The 26,741-nt window shown below is 52.2% G+C and overlaps 1 protein-coding gene across 2 annotated transcripts in view; it reads right to left on the reverse strand.

The window, feature by feature from the left end:
• Positions 1 to 5,558: 5,558 nt before the first annotated feature.
• SDC3 (syndecan 3) overlaps positions 5,559 to 26,741 on the reverse strand; it is a 35,279-nt gene continuing 14,096 nt past the window's right edge. For both annotated transcript variants that reach the window (XM_057397874.1, XM_057397876.1), the window contains exons 2-5: positions 10,682 to 10,799; positions 9,322 to 9,935; positions 7,324 to 7,594; positions 5,559 to 6,408 (exon numbers count right to left, since the gene is read on the reverse strand). In XM_057397874.1, coding sequence (XP_057253857.1) covers positions 6,242 to 6,408; positions 7,324 to 7,594; positions 9,322 to 9,935; positions 10,682 to 10,799 — 1,170 coding nt within the window. In that variant the 3' untranslated portion in view covers positions 5,559 to 6,241. The remainder of the gene's footprint in view (positions 6,409 to 7,323; positions 7,595 to 9,321; positions 9,936 to 10,681; positions 10,800 to 26,741) is intronic.

Below are 26,741 nucleotides of genomic sequence, written 5' to 3' on the forward strand. Positions count from 1 at the left end.
CTGCAGAGTTGCCATGGAGACCATTAATTAACCATCATCCCTCGGTATCGAGCCCCGAGAACAAGTGAAACCTTTTCCCTTCACCTTCATTGCAGGCTGGCACAAGGAAAGCCAGGGCCAGGCAGGCTGCAGCAAGAAAGCAGGCAAAGCCCTGGGCAGACAATGTTTAAATGACTTTATTTTTATTCCTTTTCTCCTTTTATAAATGGGCACAGCACAGAAAGAATTAAAAAAAATAGACAGTACCATTAACAGTGCTCGATCCATTGGCAAAAGATTATTTTTAGAGTCTTTTCTTCTTATTATTATTTTTAAAGTTTTGGCCATTGAGTAAGAACAAAAACAATTGACAAACATTTTCTTTCCTTTTTGCTTTGTTTTGTTTTTAACAGACACTATGAAGTAGTTTCAGTACTAAACTCTAGGAGAGTTATGTACATACCAAAAATGTTCGGTTTAAGATATGTTTCCTATTAAAAATATTTACATGCATTGTTTTGTCACCCCCTCCCCTATTCCTTGAAAGGTAAAACGTTTGTGGTTTCTTCTCATGGGTGAGATTTGTTGTTCTTTTATTGGGAATTTAAATTAGCTCCGAAGAAATGTGAATTGGGGCTCGCTTGTTGGGCTTTTCCTTTGATTTCCTGGAACCTTCTGGAAAGGGATATTTTTTTTTATTATTTATATCAATGGATTTTTCTTTTTTTGTGGTTTTTTTTTTCTTTTTCAGATTTCTACAAGAACGTTTCATGGTTATTTACAGGAGAACCAATGGGTGGTGATTGATCCTGGTGGTGAGCGTTGAGAGAGAAGCATGTGATTTTAAAAAGGAGTTCTATCAAACTGCAATGGATATACATTTCCCTAAAGTCAGCAGTTCTGTCTGGTTTGATTGTCAGCTGTACTCTTATGATTTAGACCAGGGGGACCCAGAACAGGGGTAGCTTATGCACTTAAAGTCACTGGTACCCTTGAGGTCTTTGGAGATGCGGTGGATGAGTTGTCTGGAACATGGGGTGAAAAAAAACCCATCTGGGCATCACAGGAGCATCTCCAGGGGTGTCTTTTTCCCAGAAATAAAAATAAGAGTTAAAAAAAAACCTCAAAAGGGAACCCAAAAAAGGTTTGTACACTCCAGACTGAGACTTCCCTATAGAGACTGGGAGTGGATATGTCCGTGGAGCTGCAGGCACAAGGTACGTGGGACAGACCAGAGCGAGCACGGAGGGGCTTTGGCTGCTTCACCAGTATCCAGCTCTGCTTCGGCTCTGGATGGGGATGCAGCCATTGGAAAAAGGCTCCATATCCCCAATCCTGGCACACCCCAACCCAGCGCCGAGGTGACCAGGGTCAGGCCACTGCTATGACAGGGCAAAGGATGGAGCCAACAGCATGGGTGCAAATCCTGCACCCCACAGCAGAGCGCAAGGGCTGCAACGTCCAGCACACGATGCCGGTGGGTAAACCCTCCTCCTCCTCAATAGGTGCAGTTTACATTGAACCTGTGCACGCGTGCGTGCTTTGCACACACACGTATATACATATATACATACATATTAATTACATACACATATATATACATACATACACAACACACCCATCCCTGTTGCCGCAGGCTCCAGCCCAGCCGAGCAAGCTGGCGAGGTGCCTGGTGAGACGGCAGTTACTCTAATAAACCTTTCAGTGCTGAAAGCTCAATGTCACTTCAGGAGCTGCCAGAGCCTTGCAGAAACCCTCGGAGCCCAGAAACGCTCATAAAAAGGGTGTTTGGGGGGGAGCTAAGGGGGGGAATAATAACGATGATAAAAGAAATCCATTCTTTTAGCTGATGGTTTTGTTCCCGTTAAAGCCTCCGTGCTGGTGACTCATGGCAGGGGTCGGGTAGCTCTGAGTTATGAGTCTGGGGAGCAGGAGCCAAGGTTCACAGGAAGCAAAGCAGCCCCTACCCAGGGATCTTTGGCACCCACCAGGCAAAATGGGGAGGGAATGGGAACTGTAGAGGTAAAGCAGCACACCGCAGCACACATCCAGCTCAGTGCCATCATCTGCCCTGCAGCAGGATCCCCCCCCCCCCCCCCCCCCCCAGTACAGGGATCTGCTGCTTTAGTTTTGAAAGGTCCAAAATCAGAGGTTTTTGGAGAAAAAGATGCAGCTCCCTCCCAGCCCTGCAAAACCTGCGTGGGGCTGAGTCCTGCTGCAGGCTCGGGCCACCTCCATCCCTGCCCATCCCGTCCTCCCTCTTCCAGGTCCTCATTTGGGCTCTTATGCATGGTTTCTGGTCCTCCCTTCTCTTTGCCCCTCTCCTCCTTATTTATGCAGCCCAGGAGTCATTGATCACTTCATCATTCTTCTCCAAAGCATCAGCTGCTGCAAATCACAGCAGGGATAAACTGAAATCCAGCAGAGCCAGGAGAGGAACCGCTGCCACTTTCCACCCCTTGCAACTGCAGCTTCCCTAAGACTACAGAACTGCCATGGCAAAGAGGCTTCCTTCAGCTCTGGTGCATCACACACACGCAAGCATGCAGGAAAGGAATGGAAAAAGAAGTGGGAAAGCCTTGCTCTATGCCCATGTGGATGCTCATATCCTTGGATGCACAGTTGGAAGGATGAACACATCTGGGCATTACTGAAACTGGGAGACCACAGCTGTTCCTGGGGATATCACTACAAGGGATATTCACAGACTGAGTTTGTGCAGAGGGGGATGATGACAAATCCATCACGAGGGAACGATGTGGGAATTGCTACCATTGGAGTTGATTTTCCTAATAACTTGCTCTGTGGCCAAATTGACAGCTAAGAAAAGAGGCTTTTGCTCCTCCTCCCTGTGCTTTTTCACTTCTTCCCCATCCATCTTCACACCAGGAATCCCTCAAAAGCCCGAGAGATGTGTCTATGCAGAAGTGACTGCTGGAGGGAGCAGTTGTGCCCCACTGCTACCGGCTCGGGACCATGAGCTGCAACACCTCCTGTTCACGTGGGTACCATACACAGCCTCAGGGATGGCCACACTGCAGCCCACCACCACCACATCCCCGTTACAAACCCTGTCAGCATCTCTTAGCTGGAGTTCATTGGGTTTTTACCCATCCCCATTGCACTGGTAATAAAGAGCAGATGGTATTTGCAATTTGGTTTGGAGATAGGCTTCCCCTGAAAAGATCAGACCATGTTCAGCTTCATCTCACCGTCACCACTACAGGGAAGGCTCAAGATCAGCCATCCTCCAGTAAGACAAGGCTTTTGTTCTTCCAAGCATCAACTCCAACCACTATCCCAGTGCTCCTGGGGAGCTGAGCCAACAGGAAAGGCTCCATCAATTTATCAGCAGAAGAAGGTGGGTTCCAATAACGTAAGATCCAACTTGAGCTCCCATCCCCTCTCCAAGCACAGAGCAATACAGCAAATGTATCAGGTAAAGGATGAACTGAGACTTTGGACAATTCTGATCACCAGTTCAATTGCTTTCACCTTATTTGGCATGTGGTTGTCTTGTACTTCTAATTACTGCAAGACAAAGCGCTGCCCAGCCTCTTCTTGCCATCCCACTTCCAGCCTTCCTCACTTCTGAAACTGTGATGGATTTAAGTCCTGGGATTACAATTTAACACCAGCTGAGTGAGCCGAGGTTAAGCTTGAGTGAATAAAAAATTGTATTATGGAACGTCAGACTATTAAATGGGGGAAAAAATGGCATGAAGAAGATTAGGGAAGCAGCTAAGAAAAGCAGTATTTAAAAGATTAAGCTGGGAGAGTTTTCTTTAATGCAAGCTCAAAGATTAAGTCCACATTTTTCCAAAAAGATGGTGATTTTGGGTGGCCTCGATACTTGCCATGTCCAACTCATTATACCATGAAGAGGCTCAAGTTCTGCCATTCCCCAACAGCGAGGGCCCTTTGTGTAGTCCCCAAAAACTCCAAAACCATCAAATCCATGAATTCAAACTCTCCCCTTCAAGAAGGTTGGAGAAAGTGGCTCTTAGAGCCAGGTTGGCACCAGCCTTCTTCAGATGTGGGGTCCCCTCTTCACAGCATCCTCATCCTCCACATCCAGGATGGACCCAAGAAATGGGTACGCACACACTCACACACACATGCACACCATTTACCTTTCAGCATCACCATCCAAGGCATCCAACAGGACCATCTTTCCCAAACTAAAAGAACCAAAACGTTGACCATTTTGAGGCTGACATCTCTAAAATGGGGATTTCAGAGCTGGCCTGTACACACAGGGACTCTGCTCTTTACCCTGAAGTAAAACCAGGTCAGCATTTTGGGTTGCAGTCTCTGCGTTGGGCACCCCAAACATGTAGCCCAAACCTCACATCTTCACAACCACAAAGTCCCATCCAGCCATTATAAGCAGTGCAATGAAAATTTACAGGGATTTCATTTCATATATATATATAACTGTGTATGTATGTGAGTATATATATATATATATATATATATCTAAAATATGTGTTTGGCCTCTCAAATTCCTAACATAAAGAAGCACTGCTGTCTTGTAGACTCCATCAGGGTCATAAATCCCTATATCCACTAACACCCTGAGGGGACAAAGTGTCACTGTGTCTGTGCAGGTTAATTCACGATGCAACGGAGTCAAAGCAACTGATTCTTCTCCATTTTCCTGTTTAAACTGCTCTAAGAGCAAAGCCAAGGTCTCCATGGGACACCCCTGAGATCCCAACCATCATGAAAACAAAGCTCCTTGACTGCATCACAAACAGTGCTTCAGCTAATTAAAAAGCCAGCTCATTGAAACAGCTAATTGACTTTTCTGTGCAGAGAGCTTGCTCCAAGAAAATCTAGCCTTTCTAGAAGGCACGGTTGGGCTTTGGATCAGGCCCTGCTGCTCTGCACCTTAGGTAGCCTCAGGGGGGGAAACCACTGCACTTGGGTGGTGATGGCTTCCAGGATCTATCGCTCTCAGGCTCCTGGGTGCCCTGTGGGTTATACTGGAATTTAAGCAACAACAAAAGAAACACAAACCATCAGTCCTGGGTCTTGTAAATGATATGTAGCAGCCAACCTGCCCTGGGGTGGACTGGTGGGAAGCCACCGCTTTGCCTCACCTTCCTCATCTTCTGGGTGCAAGTGGCCTGGCGGGGACCCTTGACAAACCCCAAAGGGGACACGGTATTGCCTTGGCTTTGCATTTGTTATGCTGTGTCTTACACCTTGCAGTGCTTCCTTATTCCCTCTGGAGTAACAGGGGAGAGGATTGAGCTTCTCCATTTCCAACTCCTCTCCCTGCCAGCTCCCCACCAAGCAACGTCCCGCTCTGTTGTAAAACCAGTGCTGTCGGTCGTACTGCGCAAGCTGAGTTTTATTGGTCACAGTGAAAACCCAGCAAAAGCAAGGTCCCTTCTCCACCAAACCCCTCAGCGGCTGGTGACACGCGGCTTCTATAGATTTAAGGTCTCTGTCTGTGCACAGCGATGCAGTGAAGCGAGGTGGTGGCAGGAGGAGAGCAGCAGGAGATGATACCCCAATGCACTGCTCCACAAACGCTCCAAAGAGTTGATCTAAAAAGATCATTTCCAGCGTACTGGCCACTTCTGTGTGTATTTTTGCCTTTCCTCACTCCAAGAGCAAACCCTGGGGCATCAGGTATTCCAGCCCCTTGTGCTTGTTTTCAAGGTTCGAAGCGTATTTGAGAGTCGTGTCCTCTCTTCAGACAGAAGCAGGGAGCAAGGAAATTCCTGCAAAGCAACCGACCCCGTTCAAAAAGAAAAGAAGAATTAAAAACAAGAGAGAGGGAAAGAAACCTCCCTCCTTTCCAAAGGGAAAAATAAAGGAAGATAAATCCAAACCAACCCCCCTGCGCCCCAGGGCTGGTAGAAGGTGTCTGGATCCCAGAGTCCGTTGTGTTGGTGGGAAAAGCCCAGTGACCTCCAGCCATTGTTGGCAGCCTGAACACACTGTCCCATGCTCACCAGGGTGCTCCCTGGACACGGGTTCCTTGGTGTTGGCTCCATGCCCCATGCCTCCCACTGTGAAAGGCCAGCGGTACTCGGTCTGAACTCAGCGATGCTCTGGGCACTTGGTTTTCCATCCTGCTGAAGATGTGTTTTCTCCTTTAGCTGTTGCAGGTTTTGCTTTTTAAATTCACAGTCTGATCCAAAGAAGAGAGAAAGAAAAAGAGAAAGAGAGAGACTGGATGAAGTAGAGGAGGAGGGAGAGTTTGGAGCGGGGAGGGAGGGAGCGTGAGGCACGCCAGGCTCTCCTTCTACGCGTAAAACTCCTCCTGCTTGTCAGGCTTCTGGTACGTCACGTTGGCTTGCTTGGGTTCCTCCAGCGTGTAACTGCCTTCATCCTTCTTCTTCATCCGGTAGATGAGCAGCATGACAAGGAAGGCAGCGAAGAGAGCTCCCACCACGCCTCCCACGATCACCGCTGCAACACAGACAAGTAGCACATCCATCAGTGCTGGCTTTCAGAGCAAATAATAGGGGGGGAATCATTTTGGATTCCAGTTTGGTTTTGCGCTTTGCACCTTTCCTACTCAAATCTATGATTAAGAAAACTGAACATTAAAGTGAGGGGATGGTGCAATGATGTGGTTCAAGGAGCTTCAACAAGCTCCTCAAGTGCAGTGATGCTGAAGGGTGGGTAAGACCTGAAAGTGAATGACAAAGCAGCCCAGGCACAGTGAGAGGTCCCTTGTGCAAGGAGGGTCCAGAAAGTACCCCCAAAGAGCTGCTCATCTGGGAGCCTGCCAGCATCTGCCATGCTGAAGACCACCAGAACAGCAGCTTCTTTGCTCTGCCATTGCCTCCAGCTCTCTTTAGCTGGTGATGGGACACTGACCCTTGTGCCTCATCACTAACGTCCCTTGCAGTCAGAGGTGGCCAGCTGGTTTTCAGGCAGTCCCATAGCACACAGAATCATAGAACCATAGAATCATTTAGGTTGGAAAAGCCCTTTAAGCTCATCCAGTCCAACCATTCCCAGCACTGCAAAGGCCACCACTGAGGGCCTTGTCTACATGATGTGTGAACACTTGCCACCTCCTGACTCCATCCTCCTGTCAGGCAGTTGTAGGGAGAAATCTTTCCACTAACATCCTGTGTTTGCCCTGCAAAACCATCTTAACAAAAGCAAACTGTGCACAGCTCTGTACTCTCCTCACAAAGACATGAAGACCCTTGGGAACCCCGCAGCAGAGGCCCTGGAGTGCCTGTTGTGGGCTATCCCACATTTCACACTTCCTCCATGTCCTTCCAAAGCCCAACCCCAATCCTGGGGCATGGCCATCCCAGCTCTCTGCCCCATCCCTAAAGCCCCCAGCTCTTCCCCACGAGCTCTCACCTATCAACACTTCTTTCCTCTCCAGGATGTTCTTCTGGGGGAGCTGAGCAGCCGAGTTGCCCGAGTCTATCGTGTTGTCCATCAGCCCCGGCTCCGCGTTCTTGCCCAGCCCGGCTCCCGATGGGGGGGTCACCACAGCCATCACCTCGTTGCCGAGCTCGGGATGAGTAGTCTCTTCCTCCTCCCGGATCTCAAAGTCCCCGCTGGGGCCGCTGCTGACCGGGACCTCCAGCTCGTTGTCGAGGGCTGTCGTCACCTTCCCTGGCTCCATCTGGGAGAAAGGACAAGATGGAGCAAGGGGACAAGGACCAAGGAGTGGTTCCTGCCTTCAGCAGCAATGATGTGTCCAGAGGAAGGACATCACAGTGCTGATGACAGCAGGGAACATGGGGGATAACGCTGGGGTGTCCCTTCCCTGTGTCTCTGATGTGGACGATTACATTGCATCAAGTAATGCAACCCCACATCTTGATGGTCGCCAAAAGGCTGAGGCCACTGTGGCTGAGCTGGATCATTCTTATATGCTTCCATCCCAGGTACCCCAAGATGCACAAACTCTCACCTGCTCCCTGTAGCTCCCCCTGAAGAGAGCCCCACATCCCGGGCCCTCATTTGGGCTCTCTGTCCCCAGTGTGGATGGATGGATGGCTGAAACATCTCACAGATACCTCCTTGCTGGGCATGAAGTGATGGAACTTTTTGTGCTACAGCAACATAGCAAGTGTAAAGACTGGTGCCATCAGACTGCTCCCAGGGAGGTCCCTTCCTTCTCCTTTTTCTCCCTTCAACCTGCTTCTGTGGTTGCAGCCCTGTGGCACAGGGCACAACTGGGTAGCTGGGTCCAACTTTAGCCTAAGAGCTCATCTCAGTCTCCCCTCGGGCAGGTTAAAGCCATTCCCCTTGGCCTGTCCCTACATCCCTTGTCCCAAGCCCCTCTCCAGGTTTCCTGCAGCCCCTTCAGGCACTGGAGCTGCTCTCAGGTCTCCCCTTCAGGAGCCTTCTCTTCTCCAGGCTGACCCAGCCCAGCTCTCTCAGCCTGGCTCCAGAGCAGAGCTGCTCCATCCCAACCGTGACCTATTCATTGCCTCCTGCTCATCCCCACATCTGCAGCTCACTCAGGGTCAAATCCCCCTTCACATTCCCCCTTGTCCCAGCAGCCTGACCCCCTGCATGTCCAGATGCTGCGCTGGACCACACTGAACATCCTTGAGCAAAACCTCCTTGGGATCCCTGCTTCCTGGAGCAAACAGCTCCCTCCACATCTGCCTTGGGATGTTACAAAGCCCAATGGGCAGAAGCTGGGGCAGGCAAGTAGGAGCCTTCTTCATATCACACTGCCCTGAACACATGGCTCAGTGCTTCCCGCAAGCAGGCGGTTTTGTGACAGGGATTAATTGAAGGTCAGCAAGAGCCCCGAGCTCTGTACGTACATCTACATGCAGAAAAGAGGGGCTGGTTTAGACAAATCACTCTGCCTTTCAGTCAAAGCAGTTTTGAAAGGGCCCCTGGGGGGTTCTGAATGAGAGATGGAGCAGCACATTAAACCCCCTGCTCAGGACACCCAATGGGTTGGAAACGCTCCGTCGAGCTGGAATTGGGAAGCATTTGGGCCTCCCAATGACAGGCTGCAAGGTGGGAAATGGTGCAATGAGCCCAAGCACCAAACCCAAAGCACCAAATCCAAAGCACCAAACCCTGGCAAGGCAGAGCTGGGGGCACCAGGAATGCATGGCGTACCCTGTGTGCTGCCCATCATCTCTTATGCCAGCCCCATCACCATGCTCTGCCTGTGCTAAATCCCCCCACCCTTTAGTCTCCCATCTCCAGCTCTCCAAATCTTCCAATCTGCAGGGATTGGAAGACCCCAACCTGGATTTGACCTCGTTCTAAGCAACGGGGTAAAGACAAATCAACACCAGAGGCTTCCCATCACCATTGCTTGGCTTCCAACACGGCCCACGAGACCTTTAGCAGGTGAGAAGGGCTCCTGCCTCCTACCTGGGGGGCTTCTGTGGGTGGCAGCGTGGCAGGACTGGAAGGCAAGGCAGTGCTTTTGTCTGTGGGCTCTGCAGTCCTGGACGTGGTTGGTTTTGGCAGTGACCTGGGTTTGGCTGTGCTGGTGGGGACAAGCCGCGTCGTGGCCACCTCTGTTGGGGTGCTGGTTGCGAGGCTGGACGTGGTGGGGGTCTCCAGGGTGGTGGCCCGGGTGGTGGCTGCCTTGGTGACCAAGGGGAGCAGGAACCTCCTGATGGTGGTGGGCTTGGCAGCGGCCATGGTGGTGCTGGTGGTGGTGGTGGTGGTGGCCGTGGTGGTGGTGGTCGTGCTGGCTGTGGTCGTGGTGGTGGTGGTCATGGTGGTAGGAGAGATGCTGGCAGTGGTACTGGTGGTGCTTGCTTTCCAGCTGGGGATAACCGGTGTCTCTGTCATCCTGGGGATGTACAGGACGCTGGTGGTCTGCTCGGGGGTGGTGTCCTCAGCAGGGAAGGGCTCAAAGGGGGTAGCCACGGGCTGCACCATGGTGATGGGCAGCACGGCCGCCGTGGTGGGCAGAGCGATGGATGTGTCCGTGGGGAGGCTCACGGCCGTCTCGAGCCCCGACTCCCTCTCGAAATCTGAAACAGGGGGAGAAGAATGAAGGGTGAAACATTTCCAAGGGCTGGAATGTGCCTGGAATGTGCCTCACCCCCCAGCAATGAGAGCAGGGACTGGTTCCAGGCTCAGCTGAAACCAAGCACATCCACAGCATTCCACTATCTGAAATGGTGCTGAAGAGGGACCCTTCATCAGGGACTCTAGCGATAGGACAAGGGGTGATGGGTTTAAGCTTAAACAGGGGAGATTTAGGTTAGATCTAAGGCTGAAGTTCTTCCCTGTGAGGGTGCTGAGGCGCTGGCACAGGGTGCCCAGAGAAGCTGTGGCTGCCCCATCCCTGGCAGTGCTCAAAGCCAGGTTGGACACAGGGGCTTGGGAACATGGTCTAGTGTGAGGTGTCCCCGCCTGTGGCAGTGGGATGGAGCTGGATGAGCTTTAAGGTCCCTTCCAACCCAACCCAGGCTGTGGTTCTGTGATTCTATGAAATTCCCACGTGCTGGTCAAAGCCCCTCCTCGGGGGTCAATGAAACCTCTATAACATGGCATGTGCCGTTGTGCCAGAGAAAGACTAATCCTGCCCCATAGCACCAGAGACTAAAATGGGAAATGGAATCACCTGAGCCCAGCTTTGGGACAGTTCCCTTTGCTTTTGCCTAGGAAGGAGCAGAAGGGCAGCTGCAGAGGTGGATAAGGGCAATCCCTCCCTCACATCCCATCACAAGCCCCTCTCCAGTCCCACCGAGGACCCTTCCCCACAGCTACTTACACCCTGAGCCTGAGCCCGAGTAGACGTCGTCCAGTTCATCATCCCCAAAGGGGTCATCGTCCCCAGAGCCCTCCAGGTCCACGGGCCTCTCGTAGTTCTCATTGCGCCAGCGCTGAGCCTGCAGCCAAATGGGGACACGCGTGAGCAGGTCCAGCCCCACCAGTGCTTGCACCGACACCCCCAGACAGCCCTCGAGGGATAACGCAGGGATTCAACAGGCCAGGGAAGAGCCAGACCACAGGAGCAGAGGCAGCTGAAACACCCAAATCGTGTGGGTTTGCCCCCAAAACAATTCACTGCTGTCAATCCTGCAGACAAGCAGACATGTGGGGAGCTCTCATTGATGCCAATGGTATTTCCCATGGAAACAAGCCCTCTGGAAAAGGGGAGGAGAAAATCCAACAACTGCTGTTGGAAACTAATGGGGAAATAATCAGTTTCTCCAGCTCATTATTGTTGGGTTTAGGTGATATTTGTGTGATTCCTGGCACAGATGTGACAGTAACACACGCTTCCCAGCTGCCGCGGCTTAGGAAGTCTCCATATGAAACAATATCAGACTTCACATATTCCACTGCTTTACAGTGCTAAAACTTGAAGAGCCCTTGCTAGTAGGGCTCTTAAACATCTTGTTTTGCAGATCAAAGTGTCTCCTGGTTGTGTTGCAAGGAAACAGTTTGACACTTCATTACAAGCCAAACAAGGAGTCTTTGATCTGCAAGATAGCATCAGATGTTCCAAGATGTAAGGAGGCAGGTTAGTGCTTAAATTGGAAATGAAGGGGTTGAAGGGTCCCCATCACCTCTTGGAGCGTTTTACCTCTTGACAGAAGCTTGGGGTTTCTTTGTTTTCATTCCACATTGGAACAAAAAGCAATCTTGAGGAGTCAGAAGGGCCCATGACATAGAAAATTGGCTCTTAACTCGCATCATGTCCCCACATCTCTCCTCCGGGGGTCCAGCAGCTCGCAAGGGGGAGAAAACACTTGGCTGGAGCAAGATGCACTGGGGCTAGAAGACACTTCCCAGGGGCTGTGAGGTGATCCCAGCCCTGGTGCCCAAGCCAAGGAGAGTCACTGGGTACTGCAGATGTGCCCCTGTGTCATCCAAAGCCCCTCTCCAGGCTTCCCGCAGCCCCTTCAGGCACTGGAGCTGCTCTAAGGTCTCCCGTTAAGGAGCCTTCTCTTCCCCAGGCTGGGAAGTCTCCAGGCTCCAACCTGTAGCACTCAGCTCCCACACAGGACGCAGATGTTTGGAGCTGGGAGCCTTTCCTCTGCGTCAACCCCAAACCTGCCCTATGCGAACCCCATCACCCCCTCCAGGCTGAGGGAGCAGGATCCATGCCCCAGCCCGGCAGGGATCCATCCCCTGGAGGCACTGACTGCAGCGGGGAACAACTTCACAGCAATAAAACACCTTGCAGGGCCAAAACCGGCTCTGTGGAGACAACTCCCCTGATGTGAGAGACGTCTCTCCCACGCCTGCCCCTCACACGCCAGCCTGCAGCAGAGCAGAGAGATTCTCAGCCAGGTTTTGTCCTAAGTGGATTCCCGAGGATCCGCATCAATCTGTGCTGTTCATACCCAGAGCACTGCCAGGGATGGGGCAGCCACTGCTTCTCTGGGCACCCTGTGCCAGCGCCTCAACACATGTTCACGAAGCTGCGGCGTTCCTGCTGCTCAGGAGAGGTGAAACGGGACCTAATGTGGGATGGCAGAGAGTTTCCCTTCTCTTCCTTGTCTGCAAGTCTCTGGGGGCTGCTCCTGAGCTGCTCCTGCGTGCAGGGGGAGCTGGTGATACAAAACCATGGCAAGCAGCAACGGATGCTGGGCAATCCCTTACTCCAGCATCCTCCACCCTACCCCTAAAGAACCACACAGCCAGGACCAGGAGTGGGGCACCCCCTGACTGCAGCAAGCAGAGCCCCGGCTCATCCAGCTTCACAAAGATTTACTGGTAAAGCCTTGTGAGGCTTCAACAGGCATTCCCAGGGCAGAATGGGGGTGTCTGGGACACGGCTGCTCCCAAAACAAGCCCCCATGTGGTACTGACATAACCCTCCTCCCAGCCAGGCTGCCCCAGCTGCAGCCCCGATGGTATTAGGTCAGGCTCATGCAATAAATCTTGGGAACAGTCGGTGTTTATTTGGATTTACTGCTGCTTAGATCCCTGATGCTCCGCATGCCCCCAGCCCCACACAGCCCCCCTGCGAGGAGGGGGCTGCTCCCCCTTTGCAGCATGGGATGAAGGGGAGAGGAGCGGTGCTTTTGCCAGCCCAGGAAATCACAAATCACACAGGACGGCAGCTCCCAGCCTGCAGCTGCCTCCCACCCCTCAGCCCCCATCGCATCAAAGGCGCAGCTGGCTGGATGGGTCCCAACAGAGAAACCCCATCCAGACCTTATCCCAGACCCTGCAGGCTCCGGGTCGGAGCGAGGTTGGAGGGAGCCTGCCGGCAGGATCCCTGCGTGTGCTGGATCCATCCCTTGCTGCCCCTGCTCCCTGGGATAGGCTCACAGAATCAATCGGGTTGGAAAAGCCCTTTAAGCTCACCCAGTCCAACCATTCCCAGCACTGCCAAGGCCACCACTAACCCATGGCACTGAGGCCTCGTCTCCACGCTGTGTGAACACTTGCAGGGACGGTGACTGCAGCCCTGCCCTGGGCAGCCTGTTCCAATGCCTGAGCACCCTCTGGGGCAGGAATTGTTCCTCAGCTCCATCTAAACCTGCCCTGGTGCAGCTTGAGGCCGTTTCCTCTTGTCCCATCCCTTGTTCCTTTGGGGGACTGTGTCAAGGACTGCCCTGACCCCGTTGCATGTTGGTGCTGCTGCCCCAACGAGCACTGCAAGCACCAAAGGAGGGTTTTCCATGGATTTCCTGCCTGCCTAGGATGGGAGTGACACAAGTCACATCCACCCCTTGCCCATGGTTGGGATAGGGGTGACGTAGTCGCAGGACTCCCACATCCTCTGTGTAGCCCTTTCTGGGTGCCCAATGCAAAGCTGGGCCAGGCAGAGAGAGGCTCCTTGGGGCAAGGAGGAAACCCCAGCATAGGGAGACCAAAGCATGAGGAGACCCCAGTGCGATGTTGATCCTGGCCCCAGTGCTCCTTGCCCCACACCACCCCCAGCTCAAGCCAAGGGACAGCAGCTCCATCCCTGCAGTTACAGCCTCCCAGTCAATGGCTGTTGGCAGCGGGGCACCCAACAGCTCAGTGCTGCTTGCCCCGGCCAGGCTTCATTAGGGAAATTAAACCAGTCAAGGCAAAGCTGCTGGAGGCACTGGAGCCCAAGACACCAGCCTGGGGGTTGCATCACCTTTGGCAATGTTTAAATCCATGGGAGGCAAAAAGGAGTGGGAAGGTTAAAATAGCCCTGCGAGGTGCTGGCCCTTCACCAGGCCATGCTCAGGACTGTCCTGCAGAAAGGAACTGCTCCATGTGGCTCTGTTCCTCCCAGAAAGGGAGCCACATCCCTGTGGCTCAGCCCATGCCAGCCATGGAGACAGCCTGGGCCCGGATCCAGCTCTGGCATCCTCCAGACCCCAATCACTTGCCCTTTTTCCAGGCCTCCAACATCCAGAAAGGTCACAGATCTGCTATAAAAGGAAGTCCTGGTGCAAAGCGGTCTCCATAGACCATAGACCGGGCAGTCAGATTTCAATAAACATCCCTCCAGTGCTCTAAATGTCACAAAATAAGTGCCAGACCCCGAGGATGCTCTGGAGATGACATGACCACTACATCAAGCTTGGACGACAAAAACATCCTCCACTTGATCCCAAAGGACCCTTCTGGTCCCATAGCCTCCATGAGGCTGAGCAAGATGAGCAGGAGATGATGCCCACCCAGCCTCTTTGATGCCTCTGCTCTGCAGCTTGGCTGGACCGGGCAGGAACAGCAGCCAAGAGGCTGGAGCAGCACAAATCACACCCATATCCCATGCTAAGAGCCTTGGAGAGCAAGTGAGAGCTCTGACCCTTTGGCCTGGGACTGCTGGAGCTGAGCAAGGGAGATTAAAGAAGCTTCAGTCCCTCTCCATCCTCTATGCCCATCTCACCCACGCAGCACAGCCCCTTAAAGCCCATCCAGCTCCAACCCCTGCCACGGGCAGGGACCCCTTCCACTAGAGCAGCTTGCTCCAAGCCCCTTGGTCCAACCTGGCCTTGAACACTGCCAGGGCTGGGGCAGCCACAGCTTCTCTGGGCACCCTGTGCCAGTGCCTCAGCACCCTCACAGGGAAGAGCTTCTGCCTAAGAGCTCATCTCAGTCTCCCCTCTGGCAGGTTAAAGCCATTCCCCTTGGCCTGTCCCTGCAGGCCCTTTTCCAAAGCCCCTCTCCAGGTTTCCTGCAGCCCCTTTAGACACTGGAGCTGCTCTAAGGTCCCCCCTTAAGGGGCCTTCTCTCCCTAGGCTGAACAAGCCCAGCTCTCTCAGCCTGACCCAGAGCAGAGCTGCTCCAGCCCTCACAGCATCATTAGGCTGTTACATTTTTTAGGGTGTTTCCCCTCCATGGCAGGGCTAAAAACCCTAAACCTGCCCTAAACATCAAACCCCAAATGTGCTGCCATTGCAAAAGCAATATTCACTGCTGAGTGTCTGGGTTTCACACCAGGAGGAACAGAACCTTATAAATCAATTAATCTTTAACCACGGGGAGAGGCTGGTTGGTGAACCTCTCTGGGATGCTCTCAGGCCCTTCACCAGTAGCCATCAGCATAGCAACGGTCACCATGGAAACCGCCTCCTCCATGGCGACGCATCCATGTCTGGTGCGGGGCGATGGGTGGTGTCCCCCAGCGCATCCACAGGATCCGGGTCTGGGGTCTGTTCCCTGCTGGGGGTCATGGGGAAGGAGGAATTGAATGACCTGATGGGGTGGGCAGCAGGGGGGGGGGAAGTTGCCTCCAGCTCCTGGGGAGTGGTCGTGGTGGGGCAGAGAAATCCTAATTCAATTCCCAGCATCCACTGCCTGTGAGACTTGCAAGGGGTCAGAGCATCACCCCACACAGCAGCAGCCCTGGTTGGGATGTTCTCTGACCCAGTCTGCGTGTGATTGAAGGCTGTGGATGTTTCTAACTCTCCTGGCTGTGAGAAGCAAGTTTTCCCTGAGGGAATCAGAAAGGACATAAAAAGAGCTGGAATTTGGTGGTTTCTAAGGCATTTGGGATGCAGGCTTGGTTCATGTCTGGAGGTTAGGCGGGTGGTGATGGGGGACAAAGCGAGGTGGCACAGTCCCCTCCCTTGGCTCGTGGGCGATGTGCATGGAGAGCAGAGCTGAGCAATTCTAGAGGCAAAGGGAACCCCAGGAAAGCATCGGAGCCTGAGGAGCCCATGTGCATCCTCCCATCAGTCCAACTGCAGTCCCCAGCACCACACGTGGGGTTTGGAATGAGAAGGCTCCTGCTGTGGGGAGAGCTGGCATGGCAAGCTGGGGATGAAGGTGATTTTATCCAATGGTATGGGTGTCCATGGCCACCCAGAGGCCTCCAGCACAACTCTAGGGCATGAGATGGGGCCAAGGCAGGGGGAAAGGATGCATGTGGAGAGCATCAGCAGGAATGCAGGGATCAGCCTGCTCCACATCCCAACAAGCTGGCAAAGAGGAGAAGGAAGATTGAACCAGTGTGAAGGCAGCCTAGAGAACAGGACAGGGCTGTAAAGGGAAGCACAAGGACTGGCTTGCATCCCATCCTTCCCTATCCCCTGGTGCCAAGCACAGGTTCTTGCCTCTACACCCGATCCCCTGCCTACCCTGCTTGCAAAGCAAAGAGCAAAACCAGAAAGGCAAAGTCTCAACGTTCTGTTTGCATTTCAACCCATTGAGACAGCCTTGGGAATCCCAAACCCCCTGGTCCCAGCAGCAGACCCACTGCCCTGCATGCTGCAAGGGCAAGAGGAGAGGACAAGGTGGGCAGGGACTGACTTTGGCCAGGATGGAGAGATGCAAACAGCAATGGGAATGCTGGGCTGTGTCATTCACCAGAGATGCTGACTCTGGCTGTGTTGGAGAGCTCGGAAGAACGCAGCCAGGGTCAGTAATCCATCGGGGGCTGAAAACCATTTTGTCCAGGAAAAACTGAGACCATATTGCAGGAAAAGCGTCGATTATTTCTTTGCTATTTTCCGCAGGATATTTTCAATTAATCACCCTTGGAAAGCGCTTTTCTGGTGTTTTATATAGCCAACCTCAATAGCTCGTCACAACATGTGATTTAGTGATACTATAAACAGTTGAAATAATATCCACTTGCACATAAAGCTGGAATGAAAACATTGTTTCTGAGCCTTAAAGACTCCACAATTCTTTTCCCACTACAGACCAAAAAAAAAAAACCAAAATCACTGAATTTCCACTCTTGGATCCAAGGCTGCGAGTTAAAAATAAACCTGTTGGAAAGCTGCTCCAGACGGCATCTCAGTGGCACAGGGACCTGCTGCTTTGGGAAAAGACCTCCATGTCCCAGCATGGTCAGCCCCCAGCCAACATTTTTGCTCATGGATTGATGCTGGAGACCACCAAAGCTGCTTGAGATGGAGATGCCCATGGTAAAGCCTGGGCTAGGAGGCAGTTTGGGATGCAGGATGCTGATGGGAAGCAGGGAGGGGGTGATGCTCACAGCCAACTTACGAACCGCGGTGTGAGCTCGCACAAGCAGCAGCCAGGTCGTTTGTGTAACTTCATTCTTTCTCTGATTAATGAAGCCCCTGCACAACAGCTGCCTAAACCCCAGCGCATTCTGATTTAATAAGCCTGTTATTTTATGCAAGTAAAACAATCATTAACATTTAGCAAGGAGCAGCAATTATTCTGGCTTTGTATCGATTCTCCACTGCCAACGCAGGCAACGCTGCGAGGAGCCAGGCTGGGAGCAGCCACATCCCAAAACCTGCCTTCGGACACACACACTTGTGAGTGTTTAATCATCACATAATGAACTGCCAAGCCTAGGTACCCTAAACCAGGCTCAGCTCTTCCTGTCCTCCTTGGGATCATCTGTCTCCACTGTCATTCTTTATCCCAGTTCTTCAATGGATTAGTGCCAGATCCTACCCATTACAGAGTAAATATCCCCGAGCCAGGGCTGGCATGAAAAACAGCAATCCTCCCTCCCGACAAGGTGGGCTGCTGCTGACACCTCATCTCCCAGCACGCTGGGCTCTTACCTCTGGGGACATGGAGGAGAAAACAAAGCCAAGCACAAAGCACAAGTCCCCACCTCCTGCTGCATGTAAATCCCTGGGGAAGAGGCACAAAGGAGCCACACATCAGCTGGGATTGCATCAGGCAACGAGATGGCTTCTTGGGGTCCCCCCAAGCACCCCTGGGATCACCTGTTTGGTTCCTGCTGCATCCTCAGTGGGTCGAAGTGTGGCCTTTCGCCCCACAGCCGTGGGTTTGGCCAGAGCTGATGGAGCACTTGGCTGGGAATGATGCTGTCAGCAGATGCAGGAGGGGAGCAGGAGGTTCCCCAAGCCTGGATGAGCCAGCATAGGGAAAAGCCAAAGCCAGGCCCTGCAGACCCCTGGAGAGGGGAGAGTGCCATGCCACAGCCTGAAGCATCGTGATACCCACTCACTCACATCCCAAACCGATGGTGCCATCCATCCTTATACTCGGAGCATCCTGCTAACGTGGGGGGTGAAACAGAGACCACCTGCATGGGATGGAGCAGAACCAGGCCAGGCTGGAGGGCAGGGATGGTCTTGGGCAGCCGGGGTGCCTGCAGCCCCAGCTCTGCCTCCTCCACCTCCCACTGTGCCTGGCCAGGCTGATCCCTTTTCCACACCGAAGGATCCACGGTGTGCTCCAGACTCATTAATTCCCATGGGATTGCACATTGCCATGGTGACGCAGGCAGCCCCGGGAATACCCACAGCCCCCAGACCACCATCCATGGATGCTCATGGTGGGCTCCATCCACCTTTTCCTTCCCCGGGGCTGGGGAGCTGCAGGCATCAGCAGGAATTCCTCCCAGTCATTACAGAATTGATTTAATTTGCTCTGCTCCATAATCCTATTGCAGCTTAACATGCAAAACTGTCTGGAGCTTTTCTCACCTTCCACAAAGGCTCCTTTCCTCTTAGACTCGGTGATGAGGAGCTGTGGGGATACATGGGTGGGGATGTACTGGGTGCTGCACCTTGCTGGAGAGCAGCCTCCTCTCTGAATTACTCTCCTAATTACACCTGAGAGGCTTTTGGTGGGGACCTGAACTAATTATTCCCACTTAACACCTTCATGGCCTTCCTGGCTATTGCCCATCAAGGGTAAGTGAAAATGAATGTCTCTGAAAATAACTGATGAAAATGAGGTTATTTCAGCCTCATAAGGGGCCTTCTCCATTCCCAAGGACTGTCCTGTTCCTTTTGGGGGCTCACTAGAGAGTCAAAGCCCCCATAAGCCCTGGCCACAGCTGAGCATGAGCCCTGCTGAGAGCTGGGGGGGTGGGTTGGCAACAGCTTGAGCTCCTCCACACACCCAAATCTCCTCAGCCAGATGGTTGGGTTGATTACACGCTTCCCAGGTCACCCGAGGGCAGCACCAGCATCTCCACAGGCCCCCCAGCCCCGAGTGAGGAGCCTCAGACAGGGAAAGAGCTTTTCTCCCTCTTTCCACCCTATTTGCTGCCAGTGGGAGCCCATTCGCTTCACTTCTTCATGCCCAGGGAAGGGCAGACACAGCACAGAGGGAAAAGCAACCACCACGCACCCGATGACACGAGCCTCATGGAGTGTTTGGGCATCACCAGGTTCAGTTTTAATCCGCAGCAAGCAGAAAGGGTAGAATCAAATAGGTGTGGGGATGGTTGGATGCACAGCACCTCAGACACTGGCCTCCTTGTTCTCCACCAGCCATGCTGCATGGCTGGAGCAGGGGAAACCTAATCCCTGCTCCCTCCCTGCTCGGGTTTCTCAGCTCTTTCGTGTTAAAGCACTGGGGAGGCAGCAGCAGCACTAACAAAACACGATGGTGGCGCCAGCCCTTGAGACACAAGAATTTAATGCCCAGCGCGTTACAAGCAAGGCTGGGATGGAGCAAGGTTTGCATGCACTGCGCTCCTGACTCCTCCATTTACTCCAAGCCCCTAAACCAGAATAGACCCTGGCAATGGGGGGGGGTTAATCCTTGTCAAGACCATCCACGAGGACAAGACCCCCAAGCAAAACTCAGAAGGGATGGGGCAAGAGCACATGGATTAACTGAGGTACAGGGATAACACTGGGGCCATCAGGTTCTTAGTGAGGTGCAGTGATTTCCTAGGACTGATGTGCCACTGTCACTGGGGGAATGCACCTGAATTTGGGGGTGTTGAGAGAGTTAATCCACCAGCACTTGAAAGACATGCAAGTACCGAGTGTTTCTTGCTTGACACTTAAATACTCACATTTTTTTGCACCTTAAAAATAGATCAATGCATGATTAGATTCAGAGCGACCAGGTATTAGCACTGCAAAAGGCATGTGAAAACTCCTTGCAAACAGTGAGTGGTTCCCAGTGCACGTGGAAGAGCTTCTCACCACCAAGAGTAACCCAGTTCCTGCTGTCTTGTCTCATCACTCAGCTCTCCTATGAGAATTAGAGCAGGATGGGGAGCTCACACTGGACTCCCTGCCCTCGCTGCCCATGCCCAGGGAGGAGAGGTGATGTGACAAAGCAGGGAAAGGCCAATAGCCAGTCTGGGGCTGCATCCTGGCTCTATCCAGCCCCTCTGGGCAAGACAGCAACCATCCAATTCACTTCATTTTCCAGCTGCAGAATGAGCCTCTCTCCCTCCAGAAGTGCTCAGGAGCAGGTTGACATTTCCCACACGCAGCAGATCACCACTGGAGCAACTCAATTGAGGGAGAAAAAAGGTATTTCCTCTTTCTAATCCACACACAAAGAGCCCTCAACCTATATTTATCCACCCTGAACTTTATCTGCTGCAGTTATTCGGCTGGAAATGTAATCAATCTCCCAACAGCACCAGCCCCTTCAGCTCAGTGGCTGCGCATCCTCTGCATCCAGAGGCGCTCAGCAATGAAACCTGGTGTGTGACAAAGACAATAAATACACAGCTTTGAAAGCACAGCTTTCGCTGCACAGGAGAGCACCTGCATCTGTTCAAACCCTGCTTTGTGCAAAGGCAGGAGACGCGGTCCCAAAGGACCCACTGGCTGCAGGAGCAATGGGACAGGCCACAGCAATGCGGTCACCCCAAAAGCAGCCACCTCCAGGACACCAGGACCTGGCTCCCGATGTGTCCCATCTGGAATAGCTTAGGCTCTGCACCGTGCCACTGAAGGTAAGGTTTCCAAATGAAAGCAAATGCTTCAGATCTGCTGGAAACCAGAACCTTGACCTCAGCGTTGCCCATCTCTGGTTACTGGTCCTTGCTCAGGAAACACTGCAGGGCTCAGCTTACCAAGAAAATAAAAGAGCTGGAGGTTTCAAGCCTTATAAATGAGCAAAGCTCCTGCCAATGGACAAAACCACTCCCGTGTTCTCGCTGTCCTTAAGCTGGGAATGGGAGATGTGAAGGCTTTTTGTATGCGGTGGGAAGCGTTTCAAGGTATCCTGCCTGCACGTGATGGGTGGATGTGTGAAAGGGGGCTGGAAGGAGTTGTTCAAATATTTATACAGCCCGAGCCTCCTTGTTTCCTGCCCCCAGATGAAGTCCTCCTAATGCAATGTAACTAAACAAGCCTTTTCCATGCGGCCTTTCCAAGGATAATTGTGGCTGATACAGTGAGTGGGACAGCAGTGTTCCAGCATCCCCATGGGGATGAAAACCAGTGGCCTTAAGGCAACAGCTACCGAGCACCCCAGCACTTGCAAAAACCCAGGGTAACACCATGCCACCAGCAGAGAGGACAGGCTGGGTCCTGGGTACCGTGCCCTATAGGTGATGGGTGCTGTGCCCAGGGTGCACCAGCAAGGACGGACACCCAGCGTCAATTCCCTTCTCTTTAGAAGAGGAAATGTTGTGTTTGCCAAGGGCAGAAGATCTCCAGCAGCTGGAAGCTGATGTCCACCATGGATGGAGGAATCCTGGGAATGGCTGAAGGTAAATCCCTGGTGCCCACAGAGCAAAGCATCCCCAGCCTGGGCATCTTGAAGCATCTCACCTGCAGGGTCCGAGTGGGGATGCAATGACCCAGGGGACAATCACTGTTGTGTACTTACAACAGGCCCATGCTGGAGTGGGGACAGACCCCACAGCCCAGCTGGAGGCTTCTGCATCACCCCTCAAGAGGATTAGCAGAGCAGAAGGAGCCATGCAAGGGGACCACTCTTCATCCTATGGATACAGCAGCATCCTGGTGTGACACAGACCTCTGCGACTGTAAGCTGTAGGGCCAGCATCATCTCTGCCATTCAGGTGGGGAAACTGAGTCACAAAGCAACTGGGCAGCATCTCGCAAGCCTGGGAGAGGACCAAGGAGTCCTGGCCTCCATCTCACACAACTTCATCCTCAGGGGATGTAGAAAGCCAAAACCTGCTGTGTCTGGAGGTGCTGGGGCCATGACCTGGTCCAGCAGTGTTCCCGATGCACTCACAACACTGTCCAGTCCTGCTGCAGTGATGGGGCTCCCCAGGAAGCAAAAAAAAAGGGAGAAAAAACCACCAGAAAAAAAAAGCTATTTCCAGCTCTCCAGCCTTTTTCTTTTCCCTTTTTTTTTTTTATCCAGATCTAAAATTGATTAAAATAAACCCAGTGATCTGACTGAGCTGTTTCTATTTAGGACCTGAATAAAGACTCGCGAGCGCAAAAGCTTATCTGCTTTGGAGCTTTTTTTCCCCCAACCATATCAGTTGCTCTAATAAAAGCTTCGGCCTCTCCCCGCCAGCCTCCTCGCACTCACATCCCTTCCACTGTCACACTTCCACCCTTCCAACTACCACTTCCATTGAGTCCTCCTCTGACTGGAGCAAGCGGCCAGGTGCCCCACTGCTACTGCTCAGCAGAGCAGTGACAAGGTTACGACTCACCCGGCTGCTGCTAAGTCCACCACAAAACCCTTCAAAAGGCAAGGATTTCGGTTAAAAACCCTGCTGCCCTCTCCCTGCTTGTTTTCATGGCTGCTGGTGTTCTTCCCACCACATTCTCAGCCCTGCACAGGGCTCAAGGCCTGGGTGCCCACCCAGCACCAGAAATGATGCTCCAACCACGGGACATGGTTTGCACACAAAGGAAGCAGCCAGGCATGGGTGCAAGCAAGGTGGGAAAGCGAGGCCAGAGCCTTGGATGAAGGCAGCTGCCTGGCTGTGTTCAGGTCCTCATGGATATTTAGCTGCAGATGGGAAGAGCAGGAGCCCCAGCTCAGTGCTGAGAGCATGTCTGGATGCTCAGACTGGGGATGGGGCACTGTAGCGACAGGACAGGCTGGATAGGGCTTGGAGCAAGCTGCTCTAGTGGAAGGTGTCCCTGCCCATGGCAGGGGTTGGAGCTGGAGGAGCTTTAAGGTCCCTTCCAACCCAAAGCATTCCATGGTTCTATGAAACACTGGGGTGCAGCACAGGGGATGGACAGAGGAATACGTTCCCACTCACCTTGCTGCAACACAACCCCAGCAGCAGGTTTGATCATGGCACCACCCTCACCCAGCACTCGGAAGCAAACCCAGGCTCGCCCCGTGCTGCCTTCCTCTGCCCCATGGCCGGTTCAGCGAGGGACAGGGTGAGGATTAAGGATGCGATAGCGAAGGGATTACCCGGAGCCCTCGCTGGGCACTCAGATCCCGAGGGATTGCTGGTGCCCTGGGGGGAGGGCAGCATAAAACCTTTGCATCTGATGGGTTTTTGTGGGGTAATAAAATGAAGGATTTCCCTAGGGGGGCCTCAATGCTAAAATGACAGCAGGGAGGTGGCAGAAGCAAGCAGCATCCATTGCAGCGCTGCGATGGGTGAGCAACCCTTGTCTGGCCAAAGGGGTCAGGAATTTCTATCCCCCTGCCAGTCTTATCCAGGCACCTGTACCCCCTTCTTACCCAAAGGGAAACTGAGTCAGAGAGCAGAACCCCAGCATGGCTGGAAGTCACCGCTCCATCAAGCTCACACCATAACCTCTGAGATGTGCAGGAATCACCCTTGCTCTTCCTTACAGCCACAAACACCAGCACCCCAAAGAGCACCCCAATGCCCACATTGCCCCCAGCAGCCTGGAGCTCCCGCTCATCCCGGTTCCACTTCTGCCTTTCCTCGTGCCTGCTTCCCAAAAGGCACAAGGACACGCGGCTGTAGATAAAAAGCCCTATTTTTAGTACTTGGTATCATGAACCTCTGGGACTCGCTACTACGTGCTGGCATCCCCAAGGACAAGGTTTCAGTCTGAGGCATCAAACCCAGGGATGGGGAAGACGCATTGCCATCAGCCAGAACGAAAACCAGGGGATACATCTGAACGTGGCTGGTGTGAAGAGGGTGTCCCCTCCTCTCCCCATAGGAAATGAAGAGGTTAACACCTTCCAGCTGCACTCACAATGTGGGTTTGGGGTCACATCCAACCCTGGGTGTGGGAAGGGGCAATGGCTCTGCTCTCCCTGGCCCCCAAACCCCACCAGGACCAAGCTGAGCCTGTTGGGCTGGACACTGAACCCCCCAAAACCCCACCACCTCCCTTTGTCCCTCCTGTCCCTGTGGCTTTATCCCCATAAGCCGATTGCCGGCGCTGCTGCCGGTGCGGGGCCGCCTGTGGTGAAGGTCCGTGGCGCAGGTGAAGCGGCGGCAGGAGACTGTCTGTGAGGATTAAAGGGAATTACAGCCACTGCTTAACCAGCCAGAGCAAGGCAGGAGTCAAGGTGCACCCTGAGAGCCGTCCCCAACCAAGAGCATCCTCCCCGGGGCTCCCTGCTGGGAGATGGGTCCCGTCATTCTCCATCCTGCTCCTAACCTTGGTAGGTCTGGTCCAAACCTTCCCTAAGCACAGGTAGGAGATGCCCACGGGGCGTCTTCCCTCATAAGAAGGATGTGGAGCTGTTGGAACAAGCCTGAAGGAGCTGTATAAACCCTTCTGACTTGATTACATGGTCCTTTCTAGGCTTAAAACCTACCAACCAAGGTATATCCATTTTATATATGCAAAACCTACCAACCAAGGTATATCCATTTTATATATACAAAACCTACCAACCAAGGTATATCTATTATATATATGCAAAACCTACCAACTAAGGTATATCCTAAGGTATATCCATTATATATATAGAAAATCTACCAATCAAGGTATTATATATATAGAAAATACCAACCATTATATATATATGAAAACCTACCAATCAAGGTATTATATATATATGCAAAACCTACCAAGGTATATCCCAAGGTATATCCATTATATATATACAAAACCTACCAACTAAGGTATATCCCAAGGTATATCCATTATATATATGCAAAACCTACCAACTAAGGTATATCCTAAGGTATATCCATTATATATATAGAAAATCTACCAATCAAGGTATTATATATATAGAAAATCTACCAACCAAGGTATATCCCAAGGTATATCCATTATATATATACAAAACCTACCAACCAAGGTATATCCATTATATATATAGAAAATCTACCAACCAAGGTATATCCCAAGGTATATCCATTATACATATACAAAACCTACCAACCAAGGTATATCCATTATACATATACAAAACCTACCAACCAAGGTATATCCATTATACATATACAAAACCTACCAACCAAGGTATATCCATTATATATATAGAAAATCTACCAACCAAGGTATATCCCAAGGTATATCCCAAGGTATATCCCAAGGTATATCCATTATACATATACAAAACCTACCAACCAAGGTATATCCATTATATACATACAAAACCTACCAACCAAGGTATATCCGAAGATATATCCATTATATATATACAAAACCTACCAACCAAGGTATATCCATTATATATATGCAAAACCTACCAAGGTATATCCCAAGGTATATCCATTATACATATACAAAACCTACCAACCAAGGTATATCCATTATACATATACAAAACCTACCAACCAAGGTATATCCACGCCTCGGGATAGTGCAGGGGAGATGGAAGCTGCTGGAATGGGTGGGAGGCAGCGGGGCCAGATCCAGGCCCTCTCCTGCTACATGTCCCACCATGGATTAAAAAAATCCCTTTTTTCCTCTCCCTAATTATAGCCAGGGAAGGTTTCCACACAGTCTCTGTGTTCCAGCTCCAATTACGATGCAGAGTGTGCAACATACAGGTCACCCGGCGCTATTATTACACACCTGGATGGTTTCCATTAATTAAGGAGGGGGAAAAGGGAACCTGTGGAGGGAGATGTGCAACACGGGAGCCTGGGGCGATGGAGGTAAAAATACCCCGCACGGGTGACTCATGGGCACTTGGCAAAGCCCAGCCAGCACCAGGACACCGAACAGATGGGCTCCAAAGATGCCTTAATGGCACGTCCCCATCTGTGCTGGCTCCATGGGTGATGCCACAGGACTCCCAGATGGGAATAATGGGGTATTTGGGGTGCCTTTGTGTATAGAGGAGGAGAAGCACATGGTGAGCAGTGGGTGCTGTGCTGAAGTGGGTGGGTGAGATGCTCTCCTCAGCAGCACATAAATACCCATCGGCTGGAGCAGAGGGAGCCTCTGCTCCCACCCAGCATCACTTAGGGAGTTAATCATAGGCTTCATAGTGCAACACCAGGACCCTTCAGAACCCTCTTTGTGCGCCCAGATGGGCTCCCAGGAGCAGCATCTGGGTTCACAGGAGCCTCTTTACACCCTTCCCAAGCAATACAAGGCCAGCTCCGGCTCTCACTTTGGTCTGGGTCATAGCTCAAGTGAAGAAACGGCTCGAACAAATATCGAGCTCAAATAAAGAAATGGGGCTATTATTTCTTTGTGCCCCAATTCTCAGCCCTGAAGCCTCATTTCAGTCGGGTTGAAAGGCTCCCTCCAGCCAAGCGGCAGCTTGTTCCCTGCCTGCTCAGATAACAGCCCTTTGCTAACAATGAAAAGGCAAGGAAAAGAGCAATTACCCTTTTCAAAAGCCAGCCAAGCGCAGCCCCAGCCCTCCCGCCCATC

The sequence above is a fragment of the Pezoporus wallicus genome, unplaced genomic scaffold (genome assembly GCF_028554395.1).
Source record: "Pezoporus wallicus isolate ANWC-B61680 ecotype Strahan unplaced genomic scaffold, APGP_CSIRO_Pwel_v1 contig_10769, whole genome shotgun sequence".
NCBI classification, from domain to species: domain Eukaryota; kingdom Metazoa; phylum Chordata; class Aves; order Psittaciformes; family Psittacidae; genus Pezoporus; species Pezoporus wallicus.